The sequence below is a fragment of the Melozone crissalis genome, unplaced genomic scaffold, assembly GCF_028551555.1.
Source record: "Melozone crissalis strain CALT ecotype California unplaced genomic scaffold, PUWL_Pcris_2 ptg000231l_1, whole genome shotgun sequence".
Classification (NCBI taxonomy): domain Eukaryota; kingdom Metazoa; phylum Chordata; class Aves; order Passeriformes; family Passerellidae; genus Melozone; species Melozone crissalis.
In genome coordinates, this window is record NW_026535993.1 from 645,928 (window position 1) to 673,148 (window position 27,221).

At 48.6% G+C, this 27,221-nt stretch overlaps 1 protein-coding gene across 1 annotated transcript; it reads left to right on the forward strand.

Annotated features, from left to right (window-relative positions):
* On the forward strand, positions 1–26,886 carry LOC128949377 (olfactory receptor 14J1-like). Its single transcript, XM_054294240.1, has 4 exons — positions 1–120; positions 2,653–2,787; positions 26,042–26,503; positions 26,878–26,886. Exons 1-4 carry the CDS (start codon positions 1–3, stop codon positions 26,884–26,886), a joined length of 726 nt encoding a protein of 241 aa, XP_054150215.1.
* Positions 26,887–27,221: the final 335 nt, after the last annotated feature.

Below are 27,221 nucleotides of genomic sequence, written 5' to 3' on the forward strand. Positions count from 1 at the left end.
ATGGCGCCGAACCGCATGTTCACGGCGGAAAGGAAGACACGGAGGGCGGAAATGCAGTCAGCCTGCTTAACAACACATGCGTGGGCGAGCGGGGAGAAGGGGCGGCCCCTGCGGAGGAGCGTAAGACCAATCAGAGCGCTATATTCAAATTAGGTCCCTATAAGGCAAGGACCTCCCCCAGCAGGAGGCGGGGGGACCCCAGGGAGAGGGGACGGCCAAACCCCTGCAAGAAGGGGCGGGGTCGGAGCCCGAGAAAACGGCTGAGCAGCCCGGAAACATCCATCCAGTCGACTTCCAGCTCAGCCTCGGACTCGAGCTCCGAGCTCGAGAGGGAATCGGAGGATTCCGATTCGGATTCTAGATTTAACAGAAAGAGAGCAGCGGCATGTAAGGTCACTAGTCACAGCGCTCCCGTGTGGGTGAAGGGGTTATCAGAGAAAGACCGAACCCCGCTTACAGACTGGCGGAAAATAAAAATAGCGTGCGCAGAGTGGGCTCAGTCTGCCACACTGGTGTTCCCGGTCCGTGTCGGGGGGGCAGGCAGAAATCAAAGGACCTATTCCCCGGTAAACCTGAAAGACGTGCAGGCAATTATTAAAGTGATTGCAGACAAGGGAATTAATTCTGCCATGGTTTCCACACTCATTGACGGCGTTTTTGGAGGGGACGACATGTTACCCTTTGATATTAAGCAGACCTGCAGAATGATTTTCGATGGGGCAGGGATGATTGTTTTTAAACAAGAGTGGGAGGACGACTGCATAAAGCAGCTAGCCTTGGTAACGGGAGCTGACCATCCACTGCACAGCTCCAGCATACAGAGGTTAATGGGAACAGACCCCACTATGATCACCCCCCAGGCGCAGGCTGAGGGCTTGCGGGCCCATGAGGTTATGACAACAACTCGTGCTGCCCGAGAAGCCATCCGTGTTGCTTCCAAAGTAATAGCCAAAACCTCCCCATGGTCATGTATAAAACAGAGTGAGAGTGAGAGCTTCACTCAGTTTGTGGACCGTCTTCAGGCAGCATTAGATTCCTCTGCATTACCCTCAGAGGCGAAGGGTCTTGTGGTAGCAGAGTGCCTACGCCAGCAATGCAACTCAGTCACCAAGGACATTTTAAGATCACTGCCGCAGGGGTCTAATATAACTGCCATGATCAGACACGGTACAAAGGAGGAACACCTAGCTCCCATTCAAGCAGCAGTTCACACTGCAATAACCAGTGTGATGGCGTGCCTTAAGTGTGGCCAGGCAGGCCACTTGGCAGTAAACTGCCCCCAGCCAAGACGCTCATCAGCAGCTGCTCCACCACGCCAAGGGGGACTTAGGGGACCATGGTGGGCATGTGGAAGGAAGGGGCATTTAGCTAAGGAATGCAGATCTAGACCTCAAGAAAATGGGAGAGGGAGGGGGCAGCCGGGCCGTATCCAGCCTCCTCCCACCTGGAATATGCAGCGGCCCAGCTACAGCAACCCCCAGTGGGGCAGGGGACCCTCATACCCCATGCCCCCATAGGGAGCAGTCAGTTTCGCATCCCCGCCAGCAGCACAATGGCAGAGTTGTGCAGCACCTCCAGAAATACTTTCGCACCCTCCACCGCCACAAGCCGCACCGGTGCCACAGAGCCAGCAGGGGATGCCCCAGAGCGGGACCCCTGGGTGGCCCTTGCCATGAAAATAGGGAAGGAACCCCTGATGGTGTGGGGGACATGCTGCCTTTATGGCAGTCAAGATCCCCACGTCATAGGATTTCAGTTTTGGACGGACACGGGATCAGACTGCACAATTTTTCCCCAAGCACATTGGCCCGGACATTGGCAATTCAAAGAAGTCCCTCCAGTGAACGGAGTGGGAGGGCAGTCCCGGGCATGGAAAAGCACCCAGCTGGTGGCTATAACACTTCACACGAAAAAGGGACCAGAACAGACAGTAGCAATCTACCCCTACATTTTGCAAAATTCTCCACCCCTGATAGGAAGGGACGTCCTTGCTATGCTAGGAGTCAGGATTTCAAATTTATCATGAGGGCCACTGCCGTACACCCTCCGCTGCCAATCACATTGACTTGGAAATCATCAGACCCCGTATGGGTCGAGCAGTGGCCCCTGACAGAGCCTCGAGCGGCAGCCTTGCTGGAACTGGTCGACTGCAAACTGCAAAAGGGTCACATAGAACCCTCCATCAGCCCATGGAACACCCCTGTATTCGTGATCCCCAAAAGGTCCGGAGAAGGTTATCGCCTCATCCACGACCTGAGAGAAGTGAACAAGACAATCTGACCCATGGGTCCAGTTCAGACACTGCTACCCACGAACACAACCATCCCCGCAGGGCAGCCATGCGCAGTGCTGGACATCAAAGACAGTTTCTTCTCGATACCCCTGCACCCTGAGGACAGAGAACGATTCGCCTTTTCCGTGGCATTTCAGAACGGCGAGCGGCCCAACCTCCGCTTCCAATGGCGAGTATTACCACAAGATCTGGTAGACAGCCCCACTATATGTCAAATCACCGTGGACAAAGCATTGATGCCAGTCCAACACTCCCACCCCACTGTGACCATCATTCAATACATGGACGACATCCTAGTCGCAGCACCATTGGCAAGCCAAGTAGATCACCTGGTGTCCACAATCACGGAAACCCTTCAGGCCAACAGCTTCGAGATCACAAGCGCAAAGATCAAGACAGGACCCTGCATGACCTTCTTGGGAGTGGGGACCACAAGCTCCTACGTGACACCCCCCAAGGCAAAGGTCAGTCGAGACATCAAGATGCTCCATGACGTACAACGCCTGGTGGGATCGCTGCAGTGGCTTCGCAACATCATCCTGATTCCTCCCGAGGTCATGGACCCTTCATATGACCTCCTGAAAGGAAAGCACCCCTGGGAACCCAGGGAGCTGACGCTGCAAGCAATGAGCTCCCTCGACTTCATCGAAAGCCAGATGACCACTGGCACACTTGCCAGGTGGAACCCAGCCATGCCACTGGACCTGTACGTCCACTTTACACCGAATGGGGGAGTGGGAACACTGGCTCAAGGAGTTTCCGAAAAGGCCCAACCAATCCAATGGGTGGTCCTCGGAAGACCTGCTCGTGCATTCTCCCCGGGAATCGAATGCATCGCTAACCTCATCATGAAAGGCAGGAAACTTGCCTTGAAACACCTAGGAACCGAGCCGACAAGCATCCACCTTCTGTTTCGCGAGCAACCGACCACGGAGTCAGCCACAATATCGGAGTACCTAGCCCTTGCTCTCACCGGCTTCGGAGGAGAAATCTCCTATTCTGCCACACCGCCCTGGACTCAGCTGCTGACCGTAGTCGACATGGACATGCCGCCAAAGGTCAAGGACTGACCACAGCCAGGACCAACGGTCTTCACAGACGCTTCCTCCATGACCTCAACTGCAACGGCAGTGTGGCAGGCAGGAGAGCAATGGCATTGCGTCAAAGTGTGTGACTCCACACTGTCAGTGCAACAACTGGAGGCAGCAGCAGTGGTTTTGGCGTGTGGACTCTTCCAAGAAGAACACCTCAACATAGTAATGGACTCTATATTCATGGCAAGGCTTTGCCTAGCCATGGCAGGACCAGGAGTGTCAACATCTGCAGCAGCCCTAATGCTGGAAGAAGCACTCTCCTCGTGACAGGGCACCATGTCAGTCATCCACATCAACAGCCATGACCCAGACAAAGGTTACTTCCAGATTGGAAACGACAAAGCGGATGCCGCAGCAAAAGGCGTATGGACGTTGCAAAGAGCTCATCAACTGCACGAGTTGCTCCACATCGGAGCCAAAGCACTGGCCAAGAGATGTGGAATCCCAACAGCGGACGCGAAACGTGGTAGCCACTTGCCCTTATTGCCAGAAGTCACCCCTATGGACCTGCGGGGTCAACCTGAGAGGTCTCAAGCCTTCAGAGATCTGGCAGTTGGACTTCACCTGGTGTCAACTGCTGAAGCCCCGAGCATGGCTTGCAGTGACAGTAGACACTTATAGTGGAACGATCATAGCCACACAGCACCCCAAAACAAACTCCAAGGTCACAATCCAGTGCTGGCTGACAGCCATGGCTTGGCTCGGTATTCCCAAGCAGATAAAAATGGAGAATGGTTCCAATTTCACCTCCAAACCAGCACAAGAATTCGCCTACAAATGGGGCATCACATTAGTGCAAGGTATCCTGTATAACAGTACCGGGCAGGCCATAGTTGATGGAGCAAATCAGACCCTGAAAACCAAGCTAGAAGTGTTGGCGAAAGCAGAGGGCTTTGCCAATTCCATTCCCCCAGGAGATCAGGCACGTATGCTGGCAACCGCTTTGCTGGCACTGAACCAATTCCCTAGGGGAGATGAAACAAACAGTCCCGTTCAAAAGCACTGGGCCACCCGAACGCTAGAGGAGAGCCCACAGGTGGTGATCAGAAACGAGCTGATGCTCACGGGGCGAGGGTACGCAGCTATCAAAAAGGATGGCAAAATCAGGTGGTGTCCACTTAAGTCAATCAAGCCCGAACTTCACAATGAGCGGAATGAGACTGATGAGAGTTGCGAGTTTGTGTTTACCGGACATGCTCGTGGGACGTCCTCGTGATGCGTACATCCCCATTCCAGAGGAAAGTGACAGACCACCAAGCCGCCAGGCAGCGCCCGAGAGACCCGCACGGGTGGGACCCAAGCATCAAAGGTGTTTCTGTGTGATTTTGCTGTTGGGGCTTGTCGCCAGAGGGCAAGCCAGCCCAAATCACTACCCCCATCGGCCATTCAGGTGGGTCATGCGAAACCTTAGTAGTGACAAAGTGCTCAAAGAAATCACCCCACCGAATGCCCCATTCTTCGTGTTCCGCATCACCGACCTGTTTCCAGGACAGCCAAAGGTAGACCCCCATTCCCCACACGCCACACACATGTACCTATCCTGCTGGTGCCCAGCTTCAAACCCTGGGAAAAGCTACTGCAATCACCCAGGGTGGCGACATTGTGGGCACTGGGGCTGCAAAACCATTGTCACAGATGCCAGACCGTCAGGGCCTGGGTGGGATCCACAAGAGCCCGACAAATTCTTACAGTTCACCTGGGCACCCACCAGTTGCAAAACACCCATCTTCCTCCACGGAAACTTTTATCGAAACCATCATAAAATCCCCAAATTTCGGAAATGCACAGACTACAACATGACAGTTTTGCAGCCAGATCACCCTAGCTGGGCCATAGGCAAAACGTGGACAGTAGTCCTTCAAGGGTCAAAAGAGAGGGTGAATGTGCGAATTATTAGGCTCCAACCTTCACCACCCCGAGCAGTCGGACCCAACAAAGTGATTAAAAGCGTGCCGAAAGGGAGAAATGCGACCCACCCCAAAGCCTTGCCCACAAGGGTCGCTGATATCCCGACCGGCCATGCGGAAGCCTTTCAGATAGGCCGTTCAGCCGAGTCAGACTCAGACCCAATCCTTCGTATGTTAGAAGCTACATTCCTATCCCTGAACGAATTTAACCCTAACCTAACCGAATCCTGCTTGCTTTGTTACGATGTCAAGCCTCCCTTTTACGAAGGAGTCGCTTTAAACACTCCCTTCAGTTACTCCACAGCAGATGCACCCAACCAATGTAGATGGGACACCCCCCGCAAAGGAATCACCCTGAGTCAAGTCACAGGCCGAGGCAGATGCTTTGGCAATGCAACCCTAGCTAGGCGGAAAGGCAACGTCTGCACCAAAGTTGTCAAACCCAACAGGAAAAACAATAAGTGGGTAGTCCCATCCGCATCTGGGATGTGAGTTTGCCAGTGATCTGGAGTGAGTCCGTGTGTGTTCCTTGCCAAATTCGATGACTCTAACGACTTTTGTGTCCAAGTTCTGATTGTTCCTAGGGTCCTGTACCACGCAGATGAAGAAGTGTATCACCTTTTTGAGGAACCCAGCCGGCTCCACAAAAGAGAAATAATAACAGGTATAACTATTGCAATGCTGCTCGGCCTGGGAGCAGCCGAGACGACCACAGGAGTCTCAGCCTTAGCGACACAGCACCAAGGACTGTCACAGCTGCAGGCAACAATTGACGAGGACCTGCAAAGGATCGAGAAATCCATCTTCTTTCTAGAGAAGTCAGTCTCCTCACTCTCAGAATTAGTCTTGCAGAACAGGCGAGGCCTGGACCTCCTGTTCATGCAGCAAGGGGGCCTGTGTGCCGCCTTGAAGGAGGAGTGCTGCTTCTATGCAGACCACATGGGAGTTGTGAGAGACTCCATGGCAGAAATCCGAAACAGACTGGCTCAGAGACAGAAAGACAGGGAAGCCCAACAGGGTTGGTTCGAGTCCTGGTTCAATCAATCACCATGGCTAACCACCCTAATTTCTACCCTAATAGGTCCATTGGCAATGCTACTTTTAGCTGTCACCTTCGGACCATGCCTGCTGAACAAGCTAGTCTCATTCGTTCAGACCCGCCTAGAACGGGCCAACATCCTGTTCATAGGCCGGCAGCAACTGCTGTGAATTCGACCAGGGAACACTGCCAGTCACAAGATCTTCTAAACTTGCCCGGCAAAAAACTTACCCAGGTTTACCAAACCCCTTTCTTTGTCAACAACCTCATGCCTCATCTCAGTACCTATGTATATGACTACCTCGTTCATTTGTGAAAAAGGGGGGGGGGAGATGTGGTAGATAGGGACAGGCGTTAGGAAGATCTCGCGATGTCACGGAAAGCAGCAGGATTCTTCTCCCCCTAACGCCTAGTGATAAGGGATCACCCAAGAATGTAGACCACCCTAACACTAGTAACTTTCCACTCCTTATTAACCAATCACAGTAAGGTAAGACCCCCTGACGTAGAGAAAAACCTCCCAGATTATAAAACCCCAAGAAATGGGGCAATAAAGGCCTTTGGATCGTCCACCATATTGGTGTCTGCATGCGTCTTTGGCCCGAGCGACCCTGGGCAGTGGGTCGCCATGCCGTTTCCTCAGAACCAGGTCGCCTTGCCTTGCATCAGAAGGCAACACCTTTCAGGTTAGTTTCTCTGTGTCTTCTATTGGGGTGGCTGTTGCCTCTATCACTTGCACACAGGCTGGCCACCCTCTGGCTACTGGATCTGGTAACTTGGAGAGAGATGCGACCGGCTTCCTGCATCCTCCCCAGTCCTTTGTAAGGACTCCGCAAGCTATCCCCTCTTCCACGTTTACCAATAGGTCAAAAATCTTTTAAAGGTCTGGTAGGCTCAGTACAGGGGCAGAGGACAATTTAGTTTTCAGATTCCGAAGCTGTTCCTCGTCATTTGAGGCCCAGGTTACATGCTCTGAGTCTATCAATTTTTCATATGGAAATTTAACGCTTTTAGTGATTTAATACTGATCAAGCCATAATCTGCAATACTCAAACAAACCTAATAATTTTCTAACATCTCTTTTGGTCTTTGGGGCAGGGATGGACAGAATTCCCAAAATTCAGGAGGCCACGAAAGGCTTAGACAAAATGAAAATGATTCACTATTGTATCGAAGTCTGGCCTAAGTTAAACCTGCAGGGGGAGTGGCCATGGTATGGGACAAGAGATCCATGGATGTGTTCCCAATTAAACCAACACCTGAAAACCCAAGAGAGTCCCAATCTTCAGCAGTTAACATATGCTGCATGTTGGCAGAGGGATACCACCAGCAATGTATAAAAATCTGTAAACTACAAAAACGGAAGGAAAATAATGAGGGGAGAGAAGAGGTTAGTGTTAAGTGGGACCCCCTTGATTACTTACCTCCTCCTCCATTCCCTCCTATTTACCTGGCAAGGCCCCACGCTCCTCTCCCAGATCCCCCAATTTTACCTCTGGCCTCTCCATCCTCAGAATCAGCAGCTGCTCCGATCCCATTACCACCTCCGATTAACACTCCTATGGTTATTACTCCTACCCTAACCTCAACTCCCTTACCTGCTCCAAACACTCGTGTCCCACTTCCCTCTAATCCAGTTATTTCTCCAGTCTCCCCCTCAGCCTCTTCAACTGTCTCTCCAGCCCCACCTCGTGTCCCTTCCTACGGGTTCAGTCTCTTTCCCCTTACCTACTGCTATACCATTACACCCTCCTAACTGGGAGGTGAGCACCTCCATCTCTAACCCAGTAAGACTCAGCTAGCCCCACTCCTCCTGTTTCTTCCCAGAAGGGTAACCTCACGGAGGGACCTTACTGTAATATAAGATCTAAAACATCTAAAGTGGAGAAGCTTTTTCCTCTTAGAGAAGTCCCCGGAGCAGATAGATCAAGTATAAAGGAATTACCCACAGGAGCGACGACTGGGAGAAAGGTCTGTGAGGTGATGGGAGCAGAGGGAAAACCATTTAGAGCCTCCATAGCTGAAAACGTAGAAGTTAAAGAAAACGGAAGGCAGTGTGTGGCTGACTTTATCTATTTATCTAATCTAGAAAGTAATTTACTAGGAAGGGACCTACAAGTCTCATTAGGAGTGGGGATTATCCCAAAGGATAGGAGAATGATAGTCCAGATCATGAAATTGACATCAGGAGATACAGAGCAAATAAACCCAGAGGTTTGGGCAGGAGAAGGAAAGAGGGGCTATCTAGACATCCCACCAATAAGAATTGAAATGCAAAAAGGAATTCCTCCCGTTCAAGTAAAGCAATACCCAAGGTCTATTGAGGGAAAAAAGGGACTGACCCCTGTGATTGAGCAGCTATTATAGGAAGGTATCCTGGAGCCGTGTATGTCTCCCCACAACACCCCTATTTTAGCAATCAAGGAGGCAGGTGGAAAATACGAATTTGTCCAAGACTTAAGGAAGAAAAATAAGAGAACTATAACCAGGCATCCAGTGGTCCCAAATCCCTACACCCTCTTGAGTCAGATCCCAAGGGAGCATGCCTCGTTTACTATTATAGATTTAAAAGATGCATTTTGGGCATGTCCTCTTGCTGAGGAATGTAGGGATTGCTTCGTGTTTGAGTGGGAACATCCAGAGAAGAGGAGGAAACAACAATTAAGGTGGACGCGCCTACCCCAAGGATTTACCGAGTCCCCAGATCTCTCCGGGCAGGCCTTAGAAGGGCTTTTAGAACAATTCAACCCTGAGAGCGAAGTACAAATTCTACAATATGTAGATGACTTACTAATATCTGGAGAGGAACGGAATAATGTCAGGGTAACAAGTATACGCCTTTTAAATATCCTAAGAGCAAAGGGTTTAAAAGTATCTCAGAATAAATTGCCATTTGTGGAAGCGGAAGTTACTTATCTGGGACACATAATTGGGAAAGGATATAAGAAATTAAGTCCTGAAAGAATTTCAGGCATACTATCCATACCAGCACCAAAAACTAAGAGAGATGTCAGAAAACTATTAGGCTTATTTGGGTACTGTAAGTTATGGTTAGACCAATATACCCAAAGGGTAAAATTTTTATATGACAAAACGCTGACCCAATAGAATGGAGAAATGAGGATGACAAAAAACGAAATAATTTGAAAGATAAACAAACCTCAGCACCTGTCCTAAGTTTACCCAATCTGGAAAAAGAATTTGACCTATTTGTAAATACCGAAAAAGGAATTGCATATGGGGTGGTAGCCCAAGAGTGGGGAGGGTGTAAGAAACCAATAGCTTACATCTCCAAACTGCTAGACCCGGTAGCTAGGAGGTGGCCCGCCTGTATTCAAGCAGTTGCTGCAGCAACCACCTTAATTGAAGAGACTCAAAAACTGACCCTGCGATGTAAAATAAGAATCCATACACCACATGATCTAAAAACAATTTTAAGGCCAAAGAGCCCAGAAGTGGCTTACTGACTCCAGAGTATTAAAGTATGAAAAAATCTTAATAGATGCTGATAACCTAGAGCTGGAAACCTCTAAAACTCTAAATCCAGTGCAGTTTCTCTCTGGAGAGCCATTATTAGAACTAGAGCATAACTGCTTGGAACTAGTGGACTTTTAGACAAAAGTTAGGGAAGATCTAGAAAAGATACATCTACCTTATGGAATAAAATTATTTACTGATGGGTCTTCGAGAGTAGTGGAGGGAAAAAGGATGTCTGGATATGCAATAATTGAAACTACAGAAAAGGAAGACATGAGATTTACCGAGAAGGGCAAACTGCCTTCTAATTGATCAGCTCAGTGTTGTGAAATCTATGCCTTAAAGAGGGGACTTGACTTATTGGAAGGGGGCCAAGGGACAATTTACACTGACTCACGGTATGCCTTTGGAATCATTCATACATTTGGAAAGATTTGGGAGGAACGTGGGTATCTGAACTCCAAAGGAAAAAAACTTAGTGCACACAGAACTGATAAGATCAATATTAGAATCTCTACCTAAACCTGCAGAGATCGCAGTGGTACATGTTAAGGGACATCAGAAAGGGGATACCATCAAGGAAAAAGGGAATCAGTTAGCTGACCAAGTGGCTAAGGAGGCAGCATTAGACCCAGGGGAGCCAGTGAAATTGCTCAGGTTAAAGAAAGTGTTAGGCGAAGAAAGGAAAGGAAAACTAGTATTCAGTGAGAAAGAACTAAAAGCAATAAAAGAATTAAAAATGCATCGGGGGAACCAAGGGGAGTGGTTGACACCAGATGGGCGTAAACTTTTAAATAAAGCCCTAGCCCAGAAAATGTTACCAGAGATACAGGAATTAACCAATCTGGGGAGTCCAAGGGTTATGTGATCACTATTTAAGAGAAAACTTATGAATCGGAATACATGAGGCAGCAAAAGCAGTAACTGAGGGATGGTTAATTTGCCAAAAACTAAATCAAAAAGTGATGAGGCAGACCATACGAGGGGGAAGAGAACTAGCCCAAAGACTATTCCAAAACACTCAGACTTTACTGAAATGCCCCCTGTACAGAGTTGCAAACACTTATTGGTAATAGTTGACCACCTCAATCATTGGGTAGAAGCCTTTCCAACTAGAAAAGAGACTGGAGAAGCGGTAATAGTAGCCAAGATTATCTTAGAATTCCAACATCAATCCCCGATACGGGTTGGTGAACAATATTGATTCAGATAGGGGACCACACTTTATCGCACAAGCATTACATAAAATAATTGAGGCTTTAGGAATAAAACGGAGATTACATACCCCATGGCATCCCCAGAGCTCTGGGAGGGTAGAAAGAATGAATAAAACCCTCACAAATATATTAACAAAATTATTTGCAGAAGCGTAGATGAACTGGCTCACATGTCTACCCCTTGCCCTTTTAAGGATCAGGACAGGACCCTGATCAGATATTGGGGTTCCGCCCTATGAAATGATGTTTGGACTCCCATTTTTAATGACTCCATATAGTAGTGGGGACTATTTAGAAGGGGAAACCGCTACCTGAAAGTAAATAGAAACCATTGGAAAGACCCTAGAGAGTCCGAGAAAAAGAGGAAATCTTCCCCAAACTTCCCCCCTTGATACAGATGTGCACCAAATATGTCCGGGAGATTGGGTACTAATGAAGTCATGGAGGAATACGTCATTAACTCCAAAATTTGAAGGATCCTTCCAGGTATTACTCATGACACACACTGCAGGAAGGACACAACAAAGAGGCTGGACTCACATCACTCCAGTCAAAGGACCGGTACCACCCCCCCCAAACAGCAGACTGGATCCAACAGCACCAGCTACAGACGCTTCCACATGGGTTGCAATCCTGAACTCGGACAATCTGAAAGTTACGTTTAGAAAGAGACCAAAGGTTGCTTAGAAAGACTGATAAAAGTAAAAGAGACTAATATATTAAAATTGTTATAGTTTTTATTCAAGTCATCATTATTTATTGTTTTTGTTGTTGACTTATGAATGTAGAATTTTTAGTTTGTGTTGGAGCCTTCATTTGTTTTGGAGTATATTATGCTATTATTGGATTAGAGATTAGAGTGAACATTTTGTTAACTGTTTGGTGTAAAGATTTCATATATTATCTTGAATATAGAGAATGGGTTCCTTCATCTCTTTTAAACTGTTCAAGGTTACAAGCTGAAGAGTTATAAGAATTAAATGTTAGTATGATAGTTAGGTTCCAAAGGTTCAATAGAGTTCTAATAATCTATTTTTCTCCAAGGAAAACCCTGGGGGTTTCAAACCTACTCTCCTACAGAACATTCCTCGGGAGCTATTAAATTGATAGAAAGTGGGAGGAAAGAGAAGGGAGAAAGTTCCCCAATCCTAAGAGGCAAGGCCGGGTGAGATCATGGCAATGGTTCATACTGGACTCTTGGGAGGACTGGTGTTATTCCTGTTTATGGAAAGTATAGGGAGTAAGGAAAATCCATGTACTATCACCCCCTACACGATGGGGAGAACCTTGGGTCACTGATAAGGGTTCACACCAATGTAAATCCTTATTTTTTAACTACTCCCAGTTATTTACCTGTCAAGAGGACGGGAAAGTCTATTGGATTGCGAGAAGCACTGCCTCATTGAGGCAACGCTAACTTGGAGAATGCCCTGAAGGAAAAACTTGGTTTTGTTTTGAGCATGAAAGTAATCAGGAAGGACTGAAAGATCTAATAAAGGAAAGACAATTAACAGTAACCACCAAAAAGGATGAAATAGAAATGCCCTTAGGGAAGGATCTATTCCTAGACCTAGTTGAAAGAATTAGTAAGGAACTAAATGTAACCAACTGCTGGGTCTGTGGGAGTACTAAAATGACAGAAATTTGGCCATGGGAGGGAATTAGTTTAGGACCATTAGAAATTCTAAGGTGGGAACAATCAGGACAGAAACCTCACATTTTAGGACAAAGAAGGAAAGAACAATGGGACTTAAAATCTAAAGTAATTGGGGTAGAATGCATAATAAGGGCAGGGAAGAGATATAATACCCCAGTGGGAAAGATGGCAAGCAAGAGGTATCTAAAGATTGAAGACTTAAATGCTAGACGGATTCCCCAAGGGCCAAATCAATAATGGTCCACTGGGAAAAAGGAAAAGGGGTGCATTTATCCTGAAGACTATAGGCTGCACAAATGTGCAGAAAAAGGGGTAAACCCCTTTTGGGGAATAAGACAAATCTGTAAATATTGAGAATACCCTTGGGTAGTCCGAGACATCTTTTGGAAAGCCCCCGATCATCTATTTTGGATTTGTGGCAACACAGCCTATACTACTCTTCCAGGAGACTGGATGGGAAGCTGCACTATAGGTGTCATCAAACCTGCTTTCTTTCTATTGCCAAAGGAATCAGGGTCAAGTTTAGGGGTTCCATTGTATGACAGTTTGAGAAAGATTAACCAGAAAAAGAGGAATATAATTGACCTGGGGGGAAAACAAACCTGGAAGGGAACAGTCTGGACAGCAGAAGAGATAATTAAACACATATGGACCTGCAACTTGGGCCCAGGATGGATCCTGGGGATATCGTACTCCAATTTACATGCTCAGTAGGATCATTCGACTCCAGGCAGTACTAGAAGTAGTGCCCAACAGAACATCACTTGTCCTTGACCATATTAATTACCAATTGGCCCAAACTAGAACTGTCATCTACCAAATTCGACTTGCAGTTGATTACTTAGTAGCTGATGAAAGAGGGATATGTGTAAAATTTAATTCATCAGAGTGCTGCCTGAAAATCGATGATAGAAGTGAGGTAATAAGAAACATCTCAACAGAAATACGAAAAATAGCATATGTGGGAAATCAGGAGTGGACTCCCCTAATAGGCACCAGTTGGTGGGATGATTTTTGGTCTTTTAAAGGGAAATGGTGGAAGAAAGTAATCTTTATAGTAGTGGCAGCATCATTAAGTTTAATAGTCTTACCTTGCCTACTCCCATGTTTAATTAAGATTATATCATCTACAATTCAAGCTAGTACAGAGGTTTCAGAAACAACTGCTCAAGCCAAAACCAAAATAATGATGATTGAAAGTCAAGAAGAAGAACATAAAACAGCTAAAACTGTTTATGACCAGTATCAGAAGTTACGTAATTTTCTGTCCACGAAACAGAAATTACAAATTGATGCGGGCTTAAACTCGATCAAAAAGAAAGAGGGGAGATACTGTGAGGAATGAAAATCCTGGAGATGACAGCTCTTTTTCAGAGCAGTAATTGGTAGTTGATGTTAATGAAGTTGATATGGTCTTAATTTGAAGTGTTTGGTCTGTTGTTAAACATTGAATGTTAGAGTTCTAGGACTTGCCTTTAGTTGCCGTTGTTAAATGTTGCTATTTTACCCTCTCTTTGTATATCTCCTCGTCATACTCTCTATGTGTACCCCATGTTAGTCTGCTGCTAAACACTGAATGTTAGAATTCTAAGACTTGCCTTTAGTCGCTGGTGTTAGATGTTACTATTTTACCTTGTATTTGTATCTCTCCCTGTCATACTCTGTATTTGTACCCCTTTCCCTCTCACCCTGGATTTGTATCCATTCCCATCGGGAACCACTTCCCCTGCTCCCCTGCTCCCCAGAGGATGTGCACCCGGACTGAATTCAAATGAGAGGCTGTGAGAACTATATGAACCCTCTCAAAACAACAAACCAGCGCATAAACTTTGACTTTAACCCACCAGAACCACACTAAGTCACCCACTCTAGACCAGAGCTGGATTCCGTCCTGTCACCATAATTTTGATAGTACCCAGCTTGAAAGATACCCCTGGACTATGAGCTAACATCACCTTCCTAAGGACTCTCGTGAGGACGGAAGCCCCAGCTGTGCCGAAAGACAAAGCTGCACTCCTCCTCCTCAGCGTTGTCCAGTGGGAGCAGTGGCGGTGTGCGCAACCCCTCGGGTTCCCCACCCAGAGCTGACTTTAATAAAGGCCTTTTAAAGGAGCTGGTCTCCTGGCCCTATTTATCACAGCTGGCAGGGGCTGCAGGTTGATGCCATTTGTCCTTGCTGCCCCTCACATCCCCCTGGCTCACCAAGAGCCCCGAGGCAGCCGTGAGGGACAGGCCCTGCTGGCCCAGGCTGGGCTCAGGGCTTGGCCTTTCTGCTTCCTGCAGCCAAGCCAGGCCTTGCTCAGCATTGCAGTTCCCTGCTCACAGCCTTGGGCTCCCTGCAATCCTGCCCTCAAGGATGTGCTCTCACCAGGCCCTGGGCAGCCTTGGGCACTCCCTGCCCTCACTGGGGCCCAGCCATGCTCCAAGGCACTTGGAGTTCTGCTGCTGACTCCTTGCGCAGCTTCTCATTCCTTCTCTGCGTGCCTGAGGCTCCTGGAGCCAGCCCCAAATCCAGCGTGGTGCTGATTAAAATACAGAAAGGCCTCAGGAGCTCTTTGTCTCCCTTCCATTGTCTTTGAGTCTCCAGGGCTTGTGCAGGGATTGGAGTCAGTTTGGAGTTGTCTTCAGGAGGGAGATTCCAAAATGCACCTCCTGATTGGTTTTTAATCAAGGGTGCATTTTATTGTTTTTCAGTTCATTGAAGAGGTGACAGAAGTGTTCCCCAAGTGATCTTGATGCTGACTGGTTCCTTAGGAGGTCTGGGCATGGATAAGAATGAGCCTCTTGCAGGCTGAGCCTGTTTGGAAAACCTGACCCGCACCCCCAACCTCACTGAGATCCCAAAACATCCAAAAATGTTCATGCAATTTATTAATTTTTATTCTATAATGCATTATTTAATGTTAATATTTTAGTATTTATATATTTATTATATTTATTGATATTTATAATTACACTATTGGTTTTTATTATCTTGTCTTTATATTTATATAGAAAAAATCAAGGCATTTTTAGTAGCCAAGAAAATTAATGCTCAATGTTTCTAAGTAAGACAATTCCCTTTATTAAAAGTGCATATTATATGGCTCCATGCAGATATTTACCACATGTATTTTGATTTCTTGATTAGTAGTGCTGTATTAACATTTTAATACTAAATGTAGTCTTGTAATTAAAAGGTAGCTTTTGTAGTTAAAATAGGAACTATGTTAGTGGGATTTTTAAGAACGGAATGAGGCACTCACAGCAGATAGCAGCCCCAGGACACCTAAATATTTCAGAGAAAAAGAATTTTTTGCCCTCTTATCAGAAGAAACAAACTTCTTCCCGCCTCAAAGGCACTGTTCTGATTAGAAGGAAGAATTTGATGATGACCAGAAAAAATCCTGTATTTGAATGGAATTTATGCATCATGTATGAAGTCTATGACTATGCAACGGGCTATTGGTTTAAGGGTTAATCCTTTGATAACGGGTGTCCTTTACTGGGCTCGTGCTGCCCAGAAAAAGGTACATGGATGTCCGTAACTCTTTCTCTTTATTCTCTCATATTATCCTAATTCAAATTGTCCAAATTATTATCACTCAAATTGCATTACTATTTTTATAACCATTCTATTATTATTAAACTTTTAAAATTTTAAAAACAAGTGATTGGGGTTTTTCACACCTTCATTAATTATTAAGTTCTAGCAGTAATTTATTTATTCCTCTTTCTGGTAATCAGATACATTTGTACTCTTTTTGTCATCTTTTTAAAATTCTTTTTACAATAGAGGGCCGGGGGGGAGGGAGGGTGAAGGAACCTTGGAATCCATGGAGACGTTTCGGGAACACATTTGGGACAGTTTTGGGTCTCGGGAGGGAATTCAGAGAGAGCTTGAGGGTCTGGAGGACACTTGGGGGAGCCGGGTGGGCAGTTGAAGGGGCACTCAGGGATTCTGAGGGACAGTTAGGGGTTCGGGGCAGCACTTGGGAGTCCAGGGAGGCCCTTGGGGGACTCGAACGGGGCTGTCTGGAACGCGGGGGGTGATGGGAGTTGTAGGCGCGGGAATCATACGGTTTAAAGGGGCCACGGAGCATCACGGGAGTATGAGGCGCAGCTGCAATGGCTCTCGGTGGGGCGCGGGGCACGACGGGAGATAAAGTCCCGTCTGGAATAGTGCCGGACGTTCGCCGCGGAGCATGATGGGAGCTGTAGTCCCGAAAGTGGCTCGAACACGCTATTTGGAGGTCAGAGAAGGCTCCTGGGGGAAACTTTTGTGTCCGAGCCGCGACTTGAAGCCCTCGAGCGGAACGTAAACGTCTTTGGAGCCCTTGGGAGGAGGTCTGGGATCTCTAAACGGGGTCTTTAGGGCATGGGTCACAGCAGGAGTTTTAGGCGCGGGACTGTGTTCTGAGGGGCTCTGGCGCCGCGGGGGATGAGAGGAGATGAATTCCCAGAAGTGGCTGTACCGGGCATCTGTGGGGTTGGGAGCACTCAGGGGATCCGGGGACGCTTTTGGGGGAGTCCCAAATGGGCGCTGAGGGGGTACTGAGGGATCCTGGAGGGTCTGGGGGAGACACTTATGGGACAGATGGGGGAGGATCCCGGGGTTCTTTGGAGTGCAGGGCATTACGGGAGTTGTACTCCCGGCTTCCATGGTACTGTATCCGGCCGCGGGACATGGTGGGAGATGTAGGCAAAAAGAAATATGGTGCCCATCTAGGCACCGCCGCCACATCCGGATCCCAGGTGTTAATTGGCTGAAACTGCTGATGGGCGGGAGCCTCGGCAAATGGGATGCGTTGTAGGTGGGAAGAGCCAAATCACCCTCCTCCAGTCCCTTCCACTACAGCCCAGTTCATTCCCAGTACAGACCAGTATAACCCCAGTAAAGTCCATTTCATCCCAAGTAGAACCCAGTTCAACCCCAGTGCCCCTCCAGTTCCTCCCAGTGCAGCCCAATCTATCCCAACACACCCGAGTTCATTCCCAGTTGTTCCCAGTTCCTCCCAATGTCATTCACAGGATGCCCCAGTGTCCCCCAGTCTTCCCTGCAATATCCCCAGTGTACTCAGTTTCTCCCAGTATCCCCCAGTGTCACTCCCAGTATGTCCCAGTGTCTCCCACAGCGTTCCAGTATTCCCCAGTATATCCCAGTCCTCCCCAATGTTTCCAAGGACAGTTTAATTTGTCACGGTGGCCGTGGCAGCCAAACCCAGCAGTGGGGTCAGTGCAGTGCCCATGGCCACAGCCCCTTGCAGTGGCCCAGTGCAGCTTGGGCTGATGATCCACCCTCACAGCTGGCCCAGGGCAGCTCTGCAGTGCCTTTGGTGGCACCTGAGGCTGGCACACACCTGAGCAGTGTGTCTGTTTGCAGTGGGGAAACTCAGGAGGTTCAGATTCCTGCAAAAAGCCCCCAAAAGTGAAAACCCCTCTTAGGCTGAGGGCAGCCAGCTCTGCAAGCACAGCAGGTCCCAGGGGAGTGAGGACAGACAGGATGGGGCTGGGCAATGTGGAGCAAGGTTGTCCACACTGGGGCAGAGCTCCAGGCACCGCTTCTGTGAGCAGGCCAGAGCTGCTGAGGAAAGACCCTGGGTCAATATCAATCACAGAATTATGCAATCAACTCTGCTCTAAAGAGAAATAAAATAAAATATATCCTTTAAAATAGGAATGTGTATTTCTTACAAGGTCCTTGAAACCTTTCTCCATAATTGGACTAGGAAAATTTTATTGACACTCTCAGGGCTTTGATGTTGTTTACATCAGACTCAGTGACTGGGAATGTCTTCAAAAAACTTCTCAAGAACTCAAACTTAAATTTAGACTCCAAAGTTCCTTGAAGTTTTAATGGGTCCCACTGAGGGACACGACTGAGGAAGTGTCCCCAGGTTCCAGGTAGAGCAGAACACTGGAGGCAGTGACGACAGCTGGGGACAAACAAGGCCAAGGTGTCTCTGGTGCTGAGCAAAGCTGGATGTGTTTGAGGAATGCCAAGGGCCAAGGGCTGAGCCCCAGCCCCTGGCCAGCCAGATCCTGTCCCTCCCTCCTTGCTCAGGGCTCTTGCCAAGATGGGCACTGGCATGTGGGGATGTGCAATGGCAAGGGCAGGAGCATGGGGCGGCCCCTGCCAGGCTGCTGAGCAGGGACAAGGAGGCAATGAGGCCCCAGGCCTGCAAGGGTCGCTTGTCTCCTGCTCCTGCCTCAGGCCCAGGCCCAGCAGCCATGGCCAAAGTGCTGCCCAAGGTGGCTCTGGCAGGGCTGTCTTGCAGCTGCTGCACATGCCTGTGCCCTGTGCAGCCCAGGCTGTGCTACGATGTCCCTGCCCTGCGCCTCTGTCCCTGCAGGCTGTCGGCATCCCCCGGCTGCCCCACCTGGCTGGCCCCTTCCTTTGCTGACAGCTCTGCCTCCTGCCTGCCCCTGCCTGCCCACACAAAGCCTGGGGCTGATACCAAAAGGCTTCATTCCATTTTTACCCTGCCTGTGAACTTTCAGCACAAGAACAAGGCATGCAGAGGCTGCTTTCCCATCAAGGGTGGTTGGAAGAGAAGAAGAAGACATCTGGCTCAAGGGTGCAGGGATTGAGAAAGCAAGGAGTGAATCTGGGAACTTGGGGTGGATTTTATGGAAGTGGGTAAATTGTAATTCATATTTACTGACTGTGTATAAGCAAGACAATGGTAGAATTACATGTCCACGTAAGGTTAGGAGTTATCCCATGTTGGACCTTAGGCCTGGATAAATGACACTCTCTGAAATACCAAATTAGATTTCAGGAGCCTTATTCTGATCTTTCAGAGATTTGGTGTCAGTGGTTCCTCACAGAACCAAGGAGTCAGCTGTGACACTGTGCAAACTCATGGAACAAAGGGTCCATGGTGACAGAGCAGAACCCCATGGAACCAAAATCCATTTGGGCGCATTGGGGCCACATTGAACCAATGGTCCATTGTGATGCTGCGGATCCAAGGAGACCATTGTGACCCTGAGAAACCTCTTGGAACCAAGGGGCCATTGTGTCACAGCAAGGCCTGGTGGAACCATGGGTCCATTGTGACACTGCAGAACCACACGGAACCAAGGTGAGCATGTTCTACTGCGGAACCTCATGGAACAAAGGGTCCATGATGACACTGCAGCACCAAGGAGACTGCTGCTGGCGGTGTGAAAGCTCATGGAAGCACAAGTCCATTGTGACACAGCAAGGCCTGATGGAATCAAGGGTCCCTTGTTAAACTGTGTGGCCTCATGGAACCATGAGCCATTGTGACACAGCAAGGCCACTTGGAGCCAAGGGGCCACTGTGACACTGCGGATCCAAGGAGACCTGTGGAGGATTTTATTAAGAGTTGGTTAGCTGAGAAAGGCCATACTGACATAAGGCCGCTGGTTAAGCTGAAAGAGGGAGATCAGCAGTCTCTGATTCAGTGACTGCTGACAGGCAAGAATGCCGGATGGCCTTGCTGCAACATGAGGAAAGGGAGGTGAGATTAGTCCTGAATATCTGCAGAATGTAACAGAAGAATAAGCACAAGAATGTAGAAGTAGGTGTAGTTGTTGATATGTAACTAACCAATCCTGAGCTCTACTTTTGCAATATGTATGAAGCTTATTAAGAACTGTATTTAACCCGCCGTATTCGATCAATAAATTGGACTTGGATGAACCAACTGGTGTCTGGGTCTCCTTCCTCCGACAAAGACCATTGGGACTGAGGAACCTCATGGAACCAAGAGTCCATTGTTCCACTGTGGGGCCCTGTGGAACCAAGGGGAGCACAGTGACATTGTGGGGCCTCATGGAACAATGGAGACTGTTCTGACACTTTGGGACCCAGTGGAACCAAGGGGCCATTAGAGCATGGCAGGGCCTGGTGGAATTAAGGGGATAACAGTGAACACTGTGGGTGTCCATGGGATGAAGGGTCCATTTTGACACTGTGGAACCAAGGATACCATTGTGACACTCTGGGGCATTATAGAACCTAAGGTCCATTGTGACACAGCAGGGCCTCATGGAACCATGGAGGCCATTTTTACACTTGGAGGCCTTGTGGAACCAAAGGGCTATTGTGGCACTTGAGGGCATTGTGGAGCCAAGGGGACCATAGTGACACTGTGAGGCTGCATGAAACCAATGGTCTGTGGTGACACTGTGTCCTGGTTTAGGCCTTATGGGATCATGGAGACCATTGTGACACTACAGACCTCATTGTACCAAGGAACCATTGTGACACTCTGGAGTCTTGGCAGGGCAAGGGGCAGTTGTCACACTGTGTGGCACCATGGAACCAAGGAGGCCATTGTGACACTCCAGGGCCCCATGGAACTAAGGATCCATGGAACTGTGCAGGACCCCATGGAACCAAAGGTCCATTGTGACATTGTCGGGCCTCATGGAATCCTGGAGGCCATGATGACACTTGGAGGCCTTGTTGAATCAAGGGGCTCTGCAGGGCCTCATGGAACCAAGCAGACCCTTCTGACATTGTGAGTCCCCATGGAACCAAGGGTCCATTGTGACACTGCAGCACCAAGGAGACCCCTGTGACACTGCAAGGCCTCATGGAAGCCAGGGACCATTGTGACACTGGAGCCCCATGGAAAGAAGAGGCCAGTGTGACACATCTGGGCCTGATGGAAGCAAGGATCCAATATGACACCACCACTGTGACACTGCAGGGTCCCATGAATCCAAGGGAACAGGGAAGAGGTCTGGTTGGCTTGGCCTGACTGGTCCAACTGCCCTTAGCATGTCGAGGGTCTCTTCTCATGTACCCCTGAAACCCTGGGGCTCTGGGCTTTCCTTCAAATGGAAAAGAACTGTTCTTCTCATTGAAACATCCATGACCAAACCATGATTCCATCTCCAAAATTTCCAGTGTCCAGGGATATTGAGGTGGGTTTATCCTTTGCTCTAAGCCATAAAAACCCCTTCTAACTAACATACCCTTTGCCTCCTTGGTTAGCCAGTAAGACTGGTTCAAAAATTATTTTCTTCCATATCAAAACTTGCTTTCATTTCTATTCCTTCTTCAGATTCTACATTTAAAAATCTTTCTGCTAAGCATACAGATGTGTGGGACTTTCTTGTCAAACTTTCATCTTTTCCAACAGTTGGTGACGAATTTTGCTTTTCCAGAGGCCTCTTTTTTCTTGATCTCTTCAGTTCAGAAATTCAGCGAGAAAAGCTGATTAACATTTGTTCAAAACACCCAAGCAAGACAAGCTCATTGGAATAATTCAAATCTTCAGTTCTTCTGCGGTTAGACAGATGTCAGAAGTGTTTTCAAAGTGAACCTACTATATTGAAAACAATGAATAGAGAATTGTTTTGTCCTGTTTAGTTTTCTTTTCCTGTTTATAGATTGGTATCAGCAGTCCTGACTTAATATTGATCCCCAGCACCTCCTCATGCAGACTGAACACATATGAAAATCAAGACCCTTCATGGCTGACAATCAATCACACTTTGTCCCTACCCCCACCCCACCATTTCCCTCATCCAGCCCCTGGCACTGAGAGCAGCTGAGGAATGGAGTCACATCCAGGGGTGTCCCCAGGGCTCAGGATTGGGGCCAGGTCAGTGAAATCTCTTTATTTATGATGTGGATGATATCGCCAGCTGGGGCCTATGTACAAATCACAAATGGGAAGGGACTGCTGTGGAACGTGCCTTGAGCTGTTTTATTTCTCAGCATCAGTCTCATTACATGGGTATGACAATAGGAAGATGCCAGCAGCCCACATCCCAAGCAGCTGACCAAGAACTTAATGTTATAACTTACTTTATAAGTTTTTTGACCAATCACAGAAAGCAAAAGCACATTGACAGCAGTTCATTCCAACCACTATAAGCACATGTACCTTTGGTTAAAACAATGCTTGCCTATTTTGAATACAATACCTGCTTGTGAGCCTTAAAACACAATGCACAGAGCTCCATTATTAAGCTTCAAACTTCCTAATATCTTGCTAGATAAACTTTTCTGTAGCTTAGGAAGGTATTCTAGACAAGCATTAATACACAGACCATTGTTCTATTTGTTCTTACTTTTCTACTTTTTAAATAATTCTTCTGCTGACCTATCTCATGGCTACTGGGTACCTCTAACCACAGTTCTGCTGTCTCTGAGGCCTGCCTTGTGCAGCTTCCCCAAAACCCTCTGATTTTGTGGAGTCCCACACTGAACACAAGTTCAGCTATTTTAAACCAAATGCTCACTGATGTAGATAGTATTAGACATGGCACACTGCAAAATAGAGCTGCTATAGATTTTTTGCTGTTAGCACATGGACACAGGTGTGAGAATTTTGAAGGAATGTGTTTTATGAACCTCCTCTTTCCATTCACAGGAAACTCAAACAACTACAAGACAACATGAAGAAATTGACTCTGAATGATTTGGGCTTGGATGAATAGTTTGAGGAATGGGTAATAACTGGATGATTGAAAGATATCTTAAAGGGAGCTTTGTTATTACTAGTAGTTATTATTATATTGCTTTGTGCTATTCCAGCATAGTGAAATTTGTGACCCGCTTGGCAGAAAATACAGTGAAAAGGATTTGGGTGATGCAAGATGAAGAAGGGGAAATTGTAGCAATGTATCTAAACAACTTGGGCCACACTGTGCACCAGCCATACCACTTTTAGTTATTCTTATCAGAGCCATCTGGAATTAATCAAGGTTACTAAGACAGAAACTGTGCTAAATGAAGAATGAAAAGGCTGAGAAACAGAATACCAAGACCACAAGAACTCGATAACAGAAGGCTGTGAACCACCTGGACTGTAACCAATCACAAACTCTGAGAACTGAGTGCAGGACACATGGACAACGCAGAGGCACCGATGAAGAAGAGTGTGATTGGTGCATGCATTAGGGTTAGAATGTATAAATAGGTGCATAATGTAAACAATAAATGGCTTCTGCTTAATCATACTGGTTAGTAGAATGGGAGTCCTGTTTTCCCACAGTGGGTGCCTGGGAAGGAGGGAGGATTCTTTTCCATAAAAAGGAAAGCACTAAGCCAGGAGCAGGAGACAAGTGACCCTTGCAGGCCCGGGGCCTCATTGCCTCCTTGTCCCTGCTCAGCAGCCTGGCAGGGGCCGCCCCATGCTCCTGCCCTTGCCATTGCACATCCCCACATGCCAGTGCCCATCCCGGCAAGAGCCCTGAGCAAAGAGGGAGGGACAGCATCTGCCTGGCCAGGGGCTGGGGCTCAGGCCTTGGCCCTTTGCATTCCTCAAACACATCCAGCTTTGCTGAGCACCAGAGACACCTTGGCCTTGTTTGTCCCCAGCTGTCATCACTGCTTCCAGTGTTCTGCTCTAACTGGAACCAGGGGACACATTCTCAGAGAGACTTATTAAACTTTTAGAAACTTTGGAGTTTCAATTTAACTTTGAATCCTTGAGAAGTTTTTTGAAAACTCTCTGAGGGACTGGATCTGATGTAAACAACACCAAATCCCTGAGGGGCTCATTAAAGTCATTCTGCTGTGTCTGTGCTGCTGAGCTTTAAAGGAACAGCTCTTCCCAGGGCCAGCTCCTCTCCCAGCCCAGCCCAGCTGAGGGCTCTGCCTGCAGGCACTGAGGGGACAGGAGCCAGGCAGAGACAGGCTGAAGGCAATCAGGATTGGGAAGACATTGAGCTGAGACTTCACTTGGGGAAACATCTTCACAGCCCTGTGCATGGTGAGTGTGTGGGTGCAGGGCAATGTCCCCTGTGCTCCTGGAGGGATCTCCTGAAGCCAGCACAACTCACAGCCTGGGGGATGTGTCAGGAGGACTCTCCCAGTTTCTCTCTGGCACAGGAGCAGGAGGAGGAGGAGGATGTGCTGCAGAGCGGGGCTGCCCTGGGCACTGTCAGAGGGACAGGGCAGGACGGCTTCTGCTGTCAGGGACGGCTGCAGGGGCTGAAGCTGGGGCTGCAGCCAGGGCTGCCCAGGGCTGTCCTGCAGAGCAGCTCCTGCAGCCCTCACGGCTCTTGGCCAGCCCAGGGCATGTGCCACCTGCCAGGGGCAGCTCTCAGCCTGCCTGGCAGCTCCCCATGGACGCTGCAGGGGAGAAGTTGGAGGTGGAAGGAGCCACCCCCATCAGGGCAGATTCCTCCTGCTCTGGAGATGGTGCTGCATGGCCAGGGCTGCTCTCAGCTTTCTCCTCAAGGGAAGAGAAAAGGGGCTGTCAGCTTTGTCTGTGTCACTGAGACTCCTGCACTGTCACCCTGGGCATCAGCAGATGGGCCTCAGATCACCCTCAGAAAGTGCCTTCTCAGCCTCCTCTCCCTACAGACAGCAGCAGCAGCTCCTTGGCTTGCAGCATCTCTGTTTGTCTGGCCTGCCCTTAAGGCCCTGCTGCCAGGGAGATGCCCCTGGGGAGTTCCCTGTGCTGGGAGGGGTCTGCAGGGCAGAGCTGAGTCCCCAGGGCTGGGCTGGGCTCTGGCAGCATTGGCAGGGACAAGGCTTGGGTAAAGAGAAACAGCTCCCAATAGGCACAACTCCAGGCAGCAGAGAGCCAGACCAATCCTTTGCTTCCCTCCATGTCCTGCTTCATAGGGAGAGAGAGAAGAGTTGGAGAGATTGATTTTGAAACTGGAGTCTTCAAAAAAAGCCATGTTATTTTAAAGAGCAGTTTTTAATTGGTACATCCTGTACTAGAGCGAGGGGAAATGAGCAAAGGGCGCCTGTGTTGGCCCAGCAGGTCTGAGTGCACTGGGGCACAGGGAGCCCTGTTTTCCATCTGGCCTCCCCAGTGTTCAGCCTGAGAGCAATGTTAAGAACAGGACTTTTGTCCCTTCTGAAAAGCACACAGTTACTTTGTAGCCCAAAGCTACACTGAAAAAAAAAAAAAGGTAAATGAAATTTCCCCAGAGAAAGAGAAGCAATTTTGAGTGCCTGTGAAAGAAAATAGCATAGGATATACTCCAGGTACTTTGTCCAAATTGTCAATGTTGTCTTTGAACAGCTCAAAATGTCCAGAATGAAGGAATGTCCAACAGCAGCTCCATCAGGCACTTCCTCCTGCTGCCATTGGCAGACACGCCGCAGCTGCAGCTCCTGCACTTCGGCCTCTTGCTGGCCATCTCCCTGGCTGCCCTCCTGGGCAACGGCCTCATCATCAGCGCCGTAGCCTGCGGCCACCACCTGCACACGCCCATGTTCTTCTTCCTGCTCAACCTGGCCCTCAGTGACCTGGGCATGATCTGCACCACTGTCCCCAAAGCCATGCACAATTCCCTCTGGGACACCAGCACCATCTCCTATTTAGGATGCGCTGCACAGGTGTTTTGCATTGCCTTTTTCATGTCAGCAGAGTTTTCTCTCCTGACCATCATGTGCTGTGACCGCTATGTGTCCATCTGCAAACCCCTGCACTATGGGACCCTCCTGGGCAGCAGAGCTTGTGCCCACATGGCAGCAGCTGCCTGGGCCAGTTCCTTTCTCCACGCTGTGCTGCACACAGCCAATACATTTTCCCTGCCCCTGTGCCACGGCAATGCCCTGGGCCAGTTCTTCTGTGAGGTGCCCCAGATCCTCAAGCTCTCCTGCTCCAAATCCTACCTCAGGGAACTTGGGCTTATTGTGCTAAGTGCTCTTCTATTTTTTGCTTGTTCTGTGTTCATTGTTTTCTCCTATGTGCAGATCTTCAGGGCTGTGCTGAGGATCCCCTCTGAGCAGGGACGGCACAAAGCCTTTTCCACCTGCCTCCCTCACCTGGCTGTGCTCTCCCTGTTCATCAGCACTGCCTATTTTGCCTACCTGAAGCCGCCCTCCATCTCCTCCCCATCCCTGGATCTGGCCCTGTCAGTTCTGTACTCGTTGGTGCCTACAGCCCTGAACCCCCTCATCTACAGCCTGAGGAACCAGGAGCTCAAGGATGCCTTGGGAAAACTGGTGACCGCAACTTCAGAAGCAATAAATTCTCTTTTCTGCTACAGAGCCTTTAGAATATAACTCTTTTCAATCTCAGCCTTTTTTTCCCTATTTGTCTATTCTTTGCTATGGTAACTTTTTCTATTTTTGTAGTGTTTCTATCAAAATACTGTATTGTTACTCTTAGCTTTTTACATGAATATCTACATTTCTTTTGAAATAAAAATACTTGCAAGTGGTCTGTTCCCTTGGTGTTTAAATAAAAACAAGTGCCTGCCTGACTTGTCTGTCCAAGGCATTTCCTGAGCCCTTTCCTGTCTCTGCACGGGCAGTGCCGGTGAGCGGAGGTGCGGGAAACGATTCCCAGCGCAGCAGCACAGCCAGGGACAATGCCCCCGCCTCTTCCCCCATCTGCTCTGCCCAACTCCACCTTGTCCTTGCCAGCCCTGCTGCGGCTGTAAGGCCGGAGTGCTCTGGCAGCTTGGTCACTGTCCTGCTGCGTGTCCCTGCTGTGGCCACAGGCAGGGCCAGGCCATGGGCACTGCTGGGACACAGCTGGGCTCCAGCACAGCAGCTCCAGCAGCAAAGGGCATCTCCTGAGGGCAGGGCAGGGAGGCTTTGCTCCCCTCCAGAGCTGCTGTCAGCAATGTGCTCCAGGAATGCCCTGGCACAGCAA